This window comes from Mixophyes fleayi, chromosome 4 (genome assembly GCF_038048845.1).
Source record: "Mixophyes fleayi isolate aMixFle1 chromosome 4, aMixFle1.hap1, whole genome shotgun sequence".
Taxonomy (NCBI): Eukaryota; Metazoa; Chordata; class Amphibia; order Anura; family Limnodynastidae; genus Mixophyes; species Mixophyes fleayi.
In genome coordinates, this window is record NC_134405.1 from 167,067,757 (window position 1) to 167,082,308 (window position 14,552).

The 14,552-nt window shown below is 37.1% G+C and overlaps 1 protein-coding gene across 1 annotated transcript in view; it reads left to right on the forward strand.

Moving 5' to 3' along the window:
• The window catches only part of LOC142150770 (pendrin-like), a 56,418-nt gene extending 47,507 nt beyond the window's left edge, over positions 1–8,911 (forward strand). The window contains exons 12-18 of the mRNA XM_075205962.1: positions 2,414–2,520; positions 3,679–3,748; positions 4,316–4,408; positions 4,495–4,590; positions 4,740–4,967; positions 7,916–7,970; positions 8,718–8,911. Coding sequence (XP_075062063.1) covers positions 2,414–2,520; positions 3,679–3,748; positions 4,316–4,408; positions 4,495–4,590; positions 4,740–4,967; positions 7,916–7,970; positions 8,718–8,911 — 843 coding nt within the window. The remainder of the gene's footprint in view (positions 1–2,413; positions 2,521–3,678; positions 3,749–4,315; positions 4,409–4,494; positions 4,591–4,739; positions 4,968–7,915; positions 7,971–8,717) is intronic.
• The last annotated feature ends 5,641 nt before the right edge of the window (positions 8,912–14,552 follow it).

Genomic DNA, 14,552 nt, shown 5'->3' on the forward strand with positions numbered 1-14,552 from the left:
ACAGGAAGTATCCCAAACACAGGGCCCCACAATTTGTCTGTCTTGAGGTAGGGTTATTTATTAATTCCCCCAACAGTTAAAGTACTGAATTTTAAAAATAAAAGACAATAGGGTTGATTTATCAAACGTTATTAAAAGGAAAAGTTGTGGTGTTGCCCATAGCAACCAGTCATATTCTAGCTATCATTTATCTAGTAAATTCTAGCAAATCCCTAAGACCTTTGGCATATCAATGAATATGATGCAGCAAAAAAATATTTTACAATAGAAATAATAAGCAGGGTCACCTGGTATTGCCCAGGTATTGTGTAGAATTTTTTATATATTAGCCAATTATTTAATAAATAGACCAAAAATGCTATTTAGAAAATAATATTTGATGCTTTGTCACGTTGTTATTATGTCGTGTTGTCGCAAGGTTTTCTTCCAACAGTCAAACAATTGCTTAGAGCCAAAAAATGATGTTTTCAATATTTGTCGCTCTGTCACATTGTCGCGCTGTCACTATGTGGTCTAATAGGTTACTTTTCGATACTAAACAACCATGTAAGATTTGGCAGTTTTATCTTGAGAGCTGTGGAAAATATTCGAACAACAAAGAAACAAACAAACGTCTTCTTTTATATATATAGAGATAAAAGGACCACTATCATGAAATTGAAAATAAAATATAAGATCATAAAACATTATTTCATTTTTGTACAAGGAATTTTTTCATAATTTTCACTGTTGAATAAAACAGATACTAGGCTTATATTTCATTTTCAATTGTGCGATTGTTCTCCAATAATAAGGTAATAAAACCCTAAGAACCAAGAGTGCAGTAGTCAATAGATAGGATGTGCCACCTGAATTCCAGCTTTATCCATACGCCATACGGCTTCCTTGTGTTTTGTAATTGAAAGTGATATTGCCAGTATAGACAGTGAGGGAGCATTAGAATTGGTGTATTCTGGGCATTGTAAATGTTGTTAATGGAGCATTATACAAGAATGTATCCGGAAGCAGGGACATGAAGGGAAGTAAGAACTAGGTAACTAAGGGAACTAGGTAACTAAAGTATAAGTGTAAATACAGTACTGGTAGTTTATATGAAATAAAAGCTTGTCAGGCTCTGCAGAACAGATTACAGATCTACGAGCTGATTCATTAAGGCCTGCAAAATGAACTTATTGCGCATTTTTTTAAAAAAAAAACACGTAAATCAGGCATATGCACATTCATATTCAGCTGGAAGCGGATCTGAACAAATGTCTCTTGTTGAATATGGGTCTAGATACGCTCTGCTCTGACAGACAACACATTGCAGCAAATGTACAATACGTTTATGGAATATAAAGTTCCAAGAGAACGGAAAAAAAAAATCAGTTATTGTCACTTGTTGATGATATGGGGCCTGATTCATTAAGGAACTTAGGCAAGAATTTGAGTAAGTTTTCTTACTTAAGATTTCTGGACAAAACCATGTTACAATGCAGGGGGTGTAAATGAGTTTATTATTTTGCACATAAGTTAAATGCTGGCTGTTTTTTCATGTAGCACACAAATATCAACTTAATATTTCAGTGTACAAATAAGCTATCAAGTATTTGTGTCCTACATGAAAAAGCAGCCAGTATTTAACTTATGTGCAAAATAATAAAATAATTTGCACCCCTTGCATTGTAACATGGCTTTGTTCAGTAAACTTACTCTATTTTCTTTCCCTAATGATTCAGGCCCATAGTCACTAATAAAAAAGCATTAAAAAAATAATTTCCCATGAAATATGTTTATCTTGATGTTACTAATATCTACAGTACTTAGAATGCACTTTTACAGTTGATCTTAATTGTAAACACATGTTCTAGCAATGCATACATGACCGTCATCACTGTCACTTAGCACTCACACCTGATTTGTAACTGGTGCAAGTGATACAACAGAAAAACACGTACCTTAGAGATGACCAAAGTTTGAATCTGGTTCTGCTGTATGCGCTCGAGCTTGGCAGGTCCTTTTTGTACATTGACTGTGTACACATGCCCATTCCGCTCTCTGTTGTACCTATGGAATTGTAGGCTGTCGCAAGTGTCCTTAGCGCAGATGAATTTTATACACTTGAATTCTCTGGAATATAGTTCGTTTCAGGGCATGCGCAGAGCAAATTAACGCAAAATACGGCACCTATCGGAATTTGCGTTCCTTCATAATTCAGGTCCCTAGACTTCATTTTCAGCTGATAAAGCAGCAAATTAGTTATATGCAACAGAAAGTCCTTTATTTATCTGGAAATAGCAGATACAGCTGTTTAGTAAACAAACCTCATTGTCTTTTACACAGAGATGTGGACTGTGAATTATTCCTTACATAGCCTAACCAGCACAGAGATCCTATTTATTATGATAAATATGATATACATGTTTCATTCTAGGCTATTTGGCTTTTCACATGTGCCGCGTCTCTACTCTTGGACATTGATTTAGGATTATTGGTTGGCATCGGGTTTGGACTGTTTACTGTTCTTCTGCGTGTTCAGTAGTGAGTATGACAATTGAATTTTGTTACCATAATTTAATTCCCTTACATTACCATTATAGTAATGCCATTAAAATGGTGTTTGGTGCAGTAATATATGTGTAAAGGAAAATCATCATAAAATATTGTGTTCTATATTTTTAATATAGACTCCATCATTAATGTAAGAGCAATGTGACTGACAAAGGGGGTCATTTAGAGGACAAACTTAGAATAGTATAAACTATATTTAAAAATTACTTCTAGGTTTCTGCTCACTGCCTAACATCCTCATTAAAGAGTTTAGTAGTGCTCCTCACAGTGACTATAGGAGACATTTCTAATCAGGTCTGTGTATGTGGCATTATTACCAAACATCATCAGTTACATACCCTTTACTCAGAAAACCAGGCGGAACCTAGTGCTTAATAGATAACAGATTACATACCTGTAAATGAAAAATAAAGGCAACATATATTGCTTGTTATCCTGACATGCCACTACAGCACAACTAAAAAAAAATAATTAAGAATTGTATCCCTACACCCTTATAGACAGCCAAAGGTACATTCCATTTACAGTACTTTTGTACTGTGTCCTAATGGGAACTTATACAAGTTAAAAAGCTTAAAGTTCAGTCATTTAAGCTGCAGTGATATCACTGGTCCTCCCCATTGTATGTATCCACAACATTAGTTTCTGCACAAACACTCTGCTGGCTCAAATAGAGAAACACCTTCCTCCTATCTTGACAATCTGATGCAAAGAGTTGTAAGAGAACATGTAAGATATACTTACACTTGAAATACATTATTCAGTTGAGTTACACAAAGTTTTTGGTATGCAGAAGTGTCAAATAGGGCTTTAAAGGTTATACTTTTTTTTCTCTCATTTTTATTTACCTGGAACCTGTGTTTGTGGAATCGCCTTGTGGGCTACTTATTTCAAAATGCACAGGTCCAGTAATGTACAGCAGCAAATCTGCCTTGATTGATCTAGTGTAAGTTAGCTAATGATTGCACATGGATTAGTATAAAAATCTAGTGATAATACTATAATAGCACATCTAGCCAATATTTATGCTTACAGATAATTTGCTATTTAGTAGTGCAGTTTTCAAATCAAATAATTTTGGCTGTACAAAAAAACATTCAATTACTTGTAATTTCTCTCTTTACTCAGTCCAGCATACAGTTCTCTTGGAAATGTGCCTGGTACAGATATATACAAAGATACAAAGAAATACAAAAATGTATGTATGAAAATAAATTGGGTCTTTGTTTAGCTTTAACTTTAGCTTTCTAGAGCAAGCCATTTCGTACCACTCAGACTCCTTGAAAAATGAAACGGCCTGTGATGTATTGCATCACCTATTGTCTACAGATTAACTAATATTCTCCAGAATACAGCCATTACCTTATGAATGTTGTTTGTACCGAAAACATACTAGTTTCTAACTGTCTGCTGGTTTCTAGTGAGTTGGATGCATTCTCATGAAAATTGACAAAAGAAAGAAAACGTTGTCCCACAAATGTTTTTACTGTACAGGCTGGTGAACCACAAGTGATTAAAATTTTCTTTTCCCATGTAACGTTGTTATCCAATTATAGACAGTTCTTAGGAAGTTTCACAATACTATATCCAAGGCTTGATATGTGCTTTATTAATTTATCAGTGTTTTATACTTGGCTAGCATAAAAAGTAAGTGATGATCAATGACATAATAGGACCGATGTTTCTTAGGTTCCTAGAGTCAGTGTGCTATCTAATAATGCAGAACACAATCTTAAATAAGTGTTCAATTTGTTTTATTGTACAGGTTGATGAGCCAGAGGGAATTAAAATTATCCGTTTCTCCAGTGCAATATTTTATGGCAATGTCGATAGCCTGAAAAATGGAATTAAATTAATTGTGAGTACATCTTCCTTTAAGTATCATAAGTGTTTGGAACTAATACTGAAGTCACTTAAGGTAAATTTCATTAATGTTTTTCATAGCTTGGATTCGATGCTGTCAGAGTTTTTAACAAGAGAACAAAGGCACAACAAAAGATAAACAAACTTATCAAGAAAAGTCAATTAACAACAAAAGAGGTGAATTATATGTAAAATTTGAACCAATATAGTCCATATAATCAAGCAATTTTTTTTGAATCTTTAAGGCTAAACAAACTGCAGATGTGTACATAATGACCGCAGGCATTTAAAGGAATTCTAGAAATATGATGTGTATATTGTTTTAGAATGTGATAAAAGGCTCATGTACTGATGAAGATTCAGAGTCAGATGATGGCTTGGAGAACCAGGATGGATCAGGAAGGGAAGAGGTCAATGACGTAAAGTTGCAAACAGACTTGAATGAAGAAATCCCTATCAGTGCTTCAGTTCCTGTGGTTACTATTCACAGCATCATTTTTGATTTTGGACAAGTAAGCTTCCTTGATGTGGTAGCTGTGGACTCTCTAAAGGGCGTAAGTGATCTTATTTAGAGACATTTCTATGTATTTATCACAACATTTACTAAACTCTACAGGACTGGTGATTAGGATTTATGGGTTAATGGTTTCTAATAGCAACAAAACAAACAAGCAGTTCTAAACAAAAAGGGGTACTGTACCTTTGAGTCAGAGAGCAAGAGGTGAAAGCCCCAGACGGTAAGTCGTCCAAGAGCTAGGGGTGAAAGCCAGAGAGGGTAGTTGTCTAAATGCCAAGGGGTAAATTTATCAAGCTGCAGATTTGAAAAAGTGGAGATGTTGCCTATAGCAACCAATCAGATTCTAGTTATCATTTATTTAGTACATTCTACAGAATGACAGCTAGAATCTGATTGGTTGCTATAGGCAACATTTCCACTTTTTCAAACACACACAGCTTGATAAATTTACCCCCAAGAGTCAATACATAGGAAGGCAGCCAGGTACCAACATGATTCAGAGTGCTGGTTAACAGAGACAAGGTTCAATAAGCTAACAATGTGCTGTTCACAGGAAGTTGCTTTTATAGGGCTTAAAAAAGCATTGGGTGCTGGCAACTAATTACTAGCAGGTTATTAGGCCATTCGTTGGCAACTGCTCTACCCCAGAGTTTGTAGTAAGAGCCCAGTAGTGGTGTCAAGTGGCACGAGAAACCCTGCGGAAGCAGAACAGCTGTGCCATGTGGGTAAAGAGGAATGATCCCAAACAGGTACCCCTTCATGCAAACAGTGACGATCTCAGAGCATATAAGACTTGTGAACCAACTGCAGGGTAAGTCAGGGAGTGAACTAGATATACAGTGTGTCAATACTGCTACCTCGTAACAGCTGAATAAAATTACAATTTTAACATTCTGGTAAGCAAAGTGATACCTAAGTTAGGCATGTAGTTTAGGTATTGATCAGTAAGTCCCATAACTAGCACTCAAAAGGGACATTTCTGAACTTGCAAAAATGCACATACAGTTTGGAAATTTCATGAAACTTTTTTTTGTGCCAATGCTCCTGTTTTACAGGAAGCACATGGATCTGGATTTCAAGATGGCGGCACCTAGGTGGTGAAAAAGTTTGCATTTTCTGATGGGCAAATGAAAGCTAGGCGCACTCATGTGCTTTATATTGTTCACACATGCAAAAATAATATTTCGTTTTTTTATATTTAAATGAAAATTAATGTCTGGAGGCCACTTGTTTACAACGCTGTCCCATGGTTACGGCTGGGTAAACACTACGAAAACGGTCGACCAATTTGTTATAACTAACGAATTTAAAAACTACTGAAGTTCCATTCAGTCTGACGATTCATGTGTATACACTATACACGATTTACCTTCATATCTGTGCTCTTCATCTGGTTCAAGAGCAGTGTAGTCAATTAGAGAATGACAGCACAATATTCATTCAGTCATTCATTTATTTCTGTCACACAATGGGCAGACAGTTGTGAATGCATACACACTCCAGGATTGGAAGGACGTCCTTCCATAACTGAACGATATTTACAGTTCTGCTGAACAATAACATAAAACAATGATCTGTGCTTTGGAACAATACTTGTTCATCGCTGGAGCGTACACACTATTGTGATATCGGGCAAAATTGTTTATCGTCTGATTGACCCGATAATCGGCTGAAAAGCCTGTAGTGTTTACCCAGCTTAACTGGTCGCTGCAGAACCAAAAGGACTGTTTTTATGGGTGCTTGGAGGTTACTGGTAATCAGGAGTTGTCTGATATTTTCACTTGGACGCATTTTGTACTAGAGATGCTCAGGCCACCCGAACTTAGGGGATCCGAGTAGGCTCGCGAGCCGGCTCGTTACTTTCGCGCATCCTTAGATCTGAATTGAGTAAAAACGTCATTGTCGGATCTTGCGGGTTTTGGATTCCATAAGTACCTCCTTCTCCAGGAGATCCAGTACCATTCCTCACACAGAAACAGGGGTAGCAGTGTTCTTGTCACTCTTCAGTCTCCAGTGACATTGCTCATACAGAAACAGGAGGGGTAGCAGTGTTCTTGCCACTTGACAAAAATTGACTGGAAATGATTGGAAATTAATGCTATTGAGGTTAATCATAAAGAGCCAAATTATGTGATTTTAGCAAAAAAATTGGGAATTTAGAAAAAATCGGGGTCCAAAACCAAAACATGCGAGGGTGGTTTTGCCAAAACCAAAACACGAAGTTAATCCAGATCCAAAACCAAAACCAAAAAATGGGGGTCAGTGAACCTCTCTATTTTGTACTATACTTGCACATTTTAAGCTGTTAAGTGCATTATATGCATGTTTACATTGTGCCTTGTGCACTATCACAATAATCCTGCCTTATGACCTGTAGGAAGGTGGAGCCCAGGAATGAGTATAGAGATGTGCAAACAGCTGTGGGAGCTCTATATTGCTGTTTATTATGGGAAAGAATATTGCATCTAACCTACTTGCTCATCTATTTAACTAATAGCAGTGCTTTTTTTGTCATAGAACTCACCGGAACTGTGTTCCGGTACCTTTATTTGACGGATTTTCCAAGTTTTAAAAGTAACTTTTGAACATTTGATGTTTGGTCCATGTGGACTTGAATCGCCCTGTCGAGCGTAGCAGGTCGGCGGCAAAATCATTAAAACGGTGCATATGGGCTGCTTGTGTGTCGAGTCCGATGCATGCGTACTTTGTCCGCACTGGTTGTGATGGCACTGCTCGGCTTGTGGCGCTGCTCAGCTTGTGATTGGTCATGTGCTTACTGCGGACGGCTACCGTTATGTTTCATTACTCAACTGATGTGTGTGGGTGTGTGTACAGTGATTGACTACGTGATGTGATTTCAGGCACCTTTTTTCTTACAAAAAAAGCACTGACTAATAGTATAATCTCTCTTTGTGCAACTTGGTTTTATAGTTTTATTTTATAATTTACAATATATGATGAGAACACATTTTACTCTCTTTGTAGATATTTAAAGAATTCCAAAGGATTAATGTGGATGTATACCTTGCAGGATGTGATGGTATGTTATTTCTTCTGGTAGGCTTCTTGGGTCAAAAGTGTATCCATGGCAGAATTTAAATATATTGATAAATATTGTCCTTGTTATATACTAGAAAACAGTTCTCTAAGTCTTAACCTATTACTATCTTTAAACTTTATAAATGTTCTTTTTTTCTAAACTTAAATTTAGTACTTTCCAGTACATCAGATTTGTTCTTATGTATAACAGTATACTGTATTATTTCTGCCTTGTCACTAAACAATTTTATGTTTATGTCTGTAACCCCCTCCCCTCCACAATTAATAAAGAAAACTCAAAGCAAATCAACAATGTCAGTATACCACTATTCTTCCAATAGAAATACAGACGTCAGATGCCCAGAACTGCCATAGTTCTCAAGCTTATCATCTCCACAAGTGTTGGTAAACATTACTTCTCCTGGCATTAAAGCTTGGGAAAGTTTGAAAGTAAACCGTTGCCGATGCAACTGAGCTGAAAAACTGCGACAACTCACTGTTCAATTCAGCCTGTGTACTTCTATAGGCTTTTATGCCTGGGGTAGCTGGCATTTGACCTCTACTGGTTGAGGGGAAGGGTGTTTTTTGGCAATTTCTTATTTGCCTGGCGTTCTCCTTTAAATGTTACCATGTTGTGTAAGAAACAATTATATCAGTCATGAAAACATTTGCCAAGATAATTTTGTTATTGTTTTGACATATCACAGTTGTCTGTAATGTGCCATCAGTTCTATTTTACATTTTGCAGATACAATTTTTGGACAGTTGGAAAAATGTGATTTCTTTCATGAGGCTATCAAACCGGACATTTGTTTCCTGACAATCCATGATGCTGTGCTACATATAGATAAGCAGAGAAAGCACTGCAGTGGCTTCAGTGTACAGAATATGGTAAGCAGACATAGCATTTGTATTTACATTCATAGGATGATATGGGTTTAGTGCAGATTTAAGCAATGTTAGGAAATAACCCTTATATTCTATATGTGTTATTGAAATGAATCCATGAGTTAGATAACTATTATGTATAATATAAATGATTTCAAATTTGGAGACATGATGATGATGTGCCTTCTCTACCTTTTTGTGTTCTGTTGGCATTTTTATGTGACCCCCAAGTATTATTGAGCAGCACTGATGCGTATAGTCTTGGATAGAAAAATAATGGGCTGTACATATCACAAATGAATAACACAAGCAGATACAATGAACCTGTCTCCATGTAAAAAGGTCAGGGTGCAATTCATATACTATACAAGAATCTATCAGGGAAGGAATGGGCAAACACAAATGAGGGCAGAAACAAGCTGGATGTGTGAACTAAGAGAGGTGCATGTGTCACCATAATCTTACTGGATCTGTGTGACAGGAGACTGACATCACTCCTCTTGTTGGAAACCCACTCTTTCCACCATCACACTTTCCGCCTGTGGCTTCCTGCTTACATCTATCCTCTAAATATATCATACATGATACTGCATTTACCAGAGGCATTAATGCTCACTAGCCCATGCGAGTGGACAGGTCTCTTCTCCTGCTGCTGTGACCATCCCACTCATTTGGATAATAAACAGAGTACACACAAAAAGTAGGAGATGAAGACTGAATACAATAAGGTGGTTAGATCCTAGTTAAAAAAAAACCTTAAAAAGGAAAATGGGCAAAGAAATAGTTTAAGATATCACACATTTGAAAATGTAATTAAAATCTGCATTCGACATGTTGATCACCGAGAAATGGTCAGATGATGATTTTCTAAATCTTTGTCTAGACAGCTGCAAAAATAATCTGATAACCCAATTACAGGTCAGAGCTAAATGGCATAACATAAAGCTACACACACCTAACTTGATATTGTATGGTACATTAGATGTTTAACATAATGGATACATAGCAGTATGTTGTGGTGGAGGCTCTTGAGGGCAGAGCTTCAGCAGCTCATTGATAGGATATGTAGAACCGATTAAAGGACATTTCAGGTTTACAGCTCCATCTTGTGGTAAAAACAGTGTAGTTCTACTATGTTTTTCTGCCATTTCGTGTAAACGCTTAGTAAAAGGACAATATGTTTTCCTCTCATCCTGGAAACATTCCATTTTAGTGCTAATCCGCACATGGATGGGCGACCAGGTCTGGTCTTTTCAGCTTTTTATGTTACTACTTTAAATACAGATAGTGTGCTCCTAATATCGATTTACAGTGGCTGTAACTAGAGAAATCCCCCATTTCCTCCACTCCTCCTGTGTGACAGTTGCATGTGGTGGTATGTGCATGTAGATGTGTTTTGCATGATTGAGGGTTTGTTCAAACTTTTTTTACTTTTCAATGGTCTTTACATGTTGTGTAGTTAATTATGGACCAGAAGGCAGTATGACACTAGGGGGTAAATTTATCAAGTTGTGGGTTTGAAAAAGTGGATTTGTTGCCTACAGCAGCCAATCAGATTCTAGTTATATATTTAGTGCATTCTACAAAATTACAGCTATAATCTGACTGGTTGCTATAGACAACATCTCCACTTTTTCAAACCCACAGCTTGATAAATTAAACCCTAGGAATCAATAATTCAGAAATCACTGGCTGCTTTACATGCTATCCTCACAAACTGTCATGGTTATTTCTAAATATTTTGATCAATACAATGAATTTCAAAAGAACGGCATTTGTTTAATTCTCATGATTTTTTAACAAAGGAGAAATAGGGGGAAACAGATTTATATTTTCTTCAATGGTATATTTTCATTTTTATTAACTAGATGAGTCCCTTGGAAGCCATTAATTAGGTTCTTAGTTCTAATAGATACTTTGCAAAGTGGATCTAATAGTAACTACAATTGCAGTTACTAAATGGATCTAAAAGCTGATTCAGCTATGCCATACAAGAGCAAAGGCCAGGCTTCAAGGGGGAACTCACTGGCGATGTCACTGGTGCTTTCCATCACAAAACACTTCTGCTGTCACGGATCAATGTAGAAATACAGCTAAGGAGCCATGAATAATGGTGAAAAACATACAAGTTTATTGCTGAAGAGACTGAACAGATGATGTAATAATGGTCTTGTAGAAATTACCAGATATACACAGTTGCAGGTAAACAGGAGATGTGGAAAGATTCCAGGCAGCAAGTACAGGGAGATGCACAGGAAAGTACCAGGTTCACAGATGAAAACAGGTCAGCAGAATGTATGTTGAGATCCCAATGCAGCATAATCACAGGAGCAAAACAGGAGGAAGCATCCACAGGGTGTAACATCAGGAAATGACAACAGGATGGGACAACAATAACCAGCAATGACTGCTGGGAGGAACGGGTATATATAAGGGAAATGAGAACACACCCAGGTGCATGGGATAATTGGAGAAAGTGTTAACCCCTAATGCAAACATGAAAGGCAAGATAGCAGCACCTCTGGTGATCAGAGGTACTGCTGCAAATACACACTAATAAAGTCAAAAGGCAGGAGCTGCCAGGCAAAGTAGCATGTAATGCATAACCTTGCAGGCAGATCCTGACATCCGCGTTGTATAAATAGCATTGACATTTAAATGCTGTCTATTAACAACTAAACCAAGCAGTGTTTTGCAACATCACTGGACCATTAGTTCATCATTTTCAACCAGGCACTGGCGATGGGAGGTTGCGTAGTAGCGTGATCCATCAATATCTACAATTAAATTTTTAAGTGTTAAGCAACTGTTCAGCACTGAAAGATATGTTTTCAAGATATCATATTGCCTGAATGGGTTAAGGACTGTCCATCCCTCAGTGAACACAATGTACCAGGGACATGTACATACTCTTGTGCATCAAAACACACAACTCTTTTGAGGGATGGAAACAGCACATCAATATTCACTATGGGCCTGATTCATTAAGAAAAGTAAGGCAAAAAAGGAGTACATTTTCTCCTGGACAAACCATAATACAATGCAAGGGGTGCAAATGAGTTTATTGTTTTGCACATAAGTTACATTCTGGCTGTTTTTTCATGTAGCACACAAATACTTGATAGCTTTATTTTTACACTGAAATTTAAAGTTAATCTAGGACATGCCCTACCCCAACTATAAATATACCACCACATTTTATATTTACCTCTCCCTCCAATGCAACATGGTTTTGGCAAGGTGCAAAGTTACTCCTTTTTTTGCTTTACTTTCCTTAATAAATCAGGCCCACTATCTCTACAATCTTAGATCAGCCATAGAGGACTTGATTTGGAACATTTCTAATGAATTTATTCTTGTTGTATCTCTGATATATACTATCAGAACTGGTATATATACAATTTGGAGGCATAATAATGGTGTCTAAAAGAATACTACCCCTAAATCTATATGGGCACTGACCTATAGTAATGGCCAGACCTGGATGCATAAAATAGCTGATTTTCACACCTAAGTTATCAAACTTCTTTTTATCAATGTGAAGGATGATCATGAGATAATATCTGACGTTGTTTTTCTTTTATAACAGAAACGTGATGATTCCAATGGATGCAATATTTCCAATATGTACCCCGAGAGCTAACAGAGGACTTCACAATCTGTCAAAGGACCAATATGAACTGATCAGTCTTATAGACAGCAATGCAAATCCACGGTTAGGGATCAGTGAACCTGTTACAGCTTACTCCATGGGACAGTTACAGTAGCTGGAACAATAAAGACATTTACAAGTTGAAAATTGTTTTTCAAAAATGTAAAAATGAAATCACAAGTAAAAAAAATCAAGTTTGGGACAAATATACAAAGGGAGAAGAAATTACAGACACAAGCTTACAAATGTAATGTTGTATTTGTTTTCATCAGAGATCAACTAGGTAATGCCAGTTCCAGCCATGTTATCTCATAACCTGTCAGACAAAGCAGCATCCTACATCTTCTTCATTCATTGTTTTATAGCACGGCTTCTTCACTTTCAGGTCACACCTTCAGTTCCACATGACAGTCTTGGTTTGTGCCAATCTCTAATTTAGAATTACTATTTTCCCAGAATTCATCATTTGGACTCCTGATACGTAGACAAAAATAGTAGAAGTAAGGTGTGATCTTTTGTACTGAAACTGGCAGACAAAAGAAAGTGGTGCAGCCTTATGGCCTGAGAAAACATTGTGTAATTTGGGTTTCCAGTTTAAAACATATGAGAGCACTAATTTATGGTGGGGCCCAAATACCGCCTTTCCGCAAAATATATTGTATACTATTAAATATGAAAATTATTGTTCATTATATTTTGTATAAACTTTCCAAACAGTTTTGTTAAAAAAAATATACTTTTAGCCAACAGTAATTGCTTAATTGAAATAAAGTGCATTACTCAAAATTGATCATGGATCATGAAGTTAAATTGCAGGCATAATCTGGATCTTGGTCCAAAAACATGCTTAAGATGTATTGTATTCTCCCCTCCTGGAGAGCCTGGAGGGGAGGTCATGTGTCATAAGCATGGGGGGGCGTGGGACCCGGGAGAAAGACCAGCTCTCCTGGGGGCCCTGGAGAGCTACTCGAAATTCGGGAGACTTCAGGACATTCAAGGAGGTTAGGCAAGTATGGCTTAAGAATAACTAGGGTTGATATGATCACTAAGCCAGGCCAAAATCATGTCCATTTTCCTTCTAGTTTGTACTGTTTGAAGAGACCATAGCGTGTTCTGTGATATGCATTTAGACGCTACATGTAAGGCTAAAGATATGTTTATGTGTTATGCTGCACACCTGTGTTCTGGGATAAGGTGGCCCAGACCAATCACCAGAACTCAGAAAGGGAAGAAACTGCAGCTGTGCCCTAAAAATCAATTTTATGCAGGCTCTTTCTCTTTTTTAAATGTATCATTCTGTGTATCTGTAGAAGGTTTACATTTAAAGTTTATTTTCATGTAATCATATGTTATGTTTACTATACAGTATTTTGCAGTTAACACACATCTGGAGAGAGTAATAGAGTACATGACTAAAGCTAGGTACACACTACACGGTTTTTGTCCAATAATGGGCTCAACCAGCCGACATACGACCGCTCATTCAAAAGTCGGGTCAGTGTGTGTAGTGACACGATGGTCGAAAGTCTGCCCAAATGGACGATTGTCGCCTCATTTGGTTGGTCGTACCGTTTAATATTTTCATTCCAATCTAGTTTCCTTTGTGTAGTGTGTATAAACTTCCGACCGATGTGTACGAAATTGCAATCATTGCTCACGACAACATGGCTGTGAAAAGTCACTAAAGGGAAGTCCGCTCTTCCCTTTATCTTCTAAAACGATTAGACCAGAACAGTAGCGATTAGCATGGGCATTAGCATAAAGCAGTAATGTGATATCAGGCACTAACTAGAGGTGGACACATCAAACTATTTTTCTCCAATTTAGTCCAAATTAACCCTAAATCAGATATGTGAGCTCTACCATAGATGGCCTATAACGATGGAAATACATCCCCAGTTGAAAATACTGTTGGTCAGTGACTGCTATGGCTCTGTGCTGACTGTCCTTATGAAGCCCAATGGTAACCAGCTGTGTTAAGTAATGTTAAATGGGTAATAGCAGAAATCTATGATTTCTCTTGCGTTGAACAGTCACAGCTGT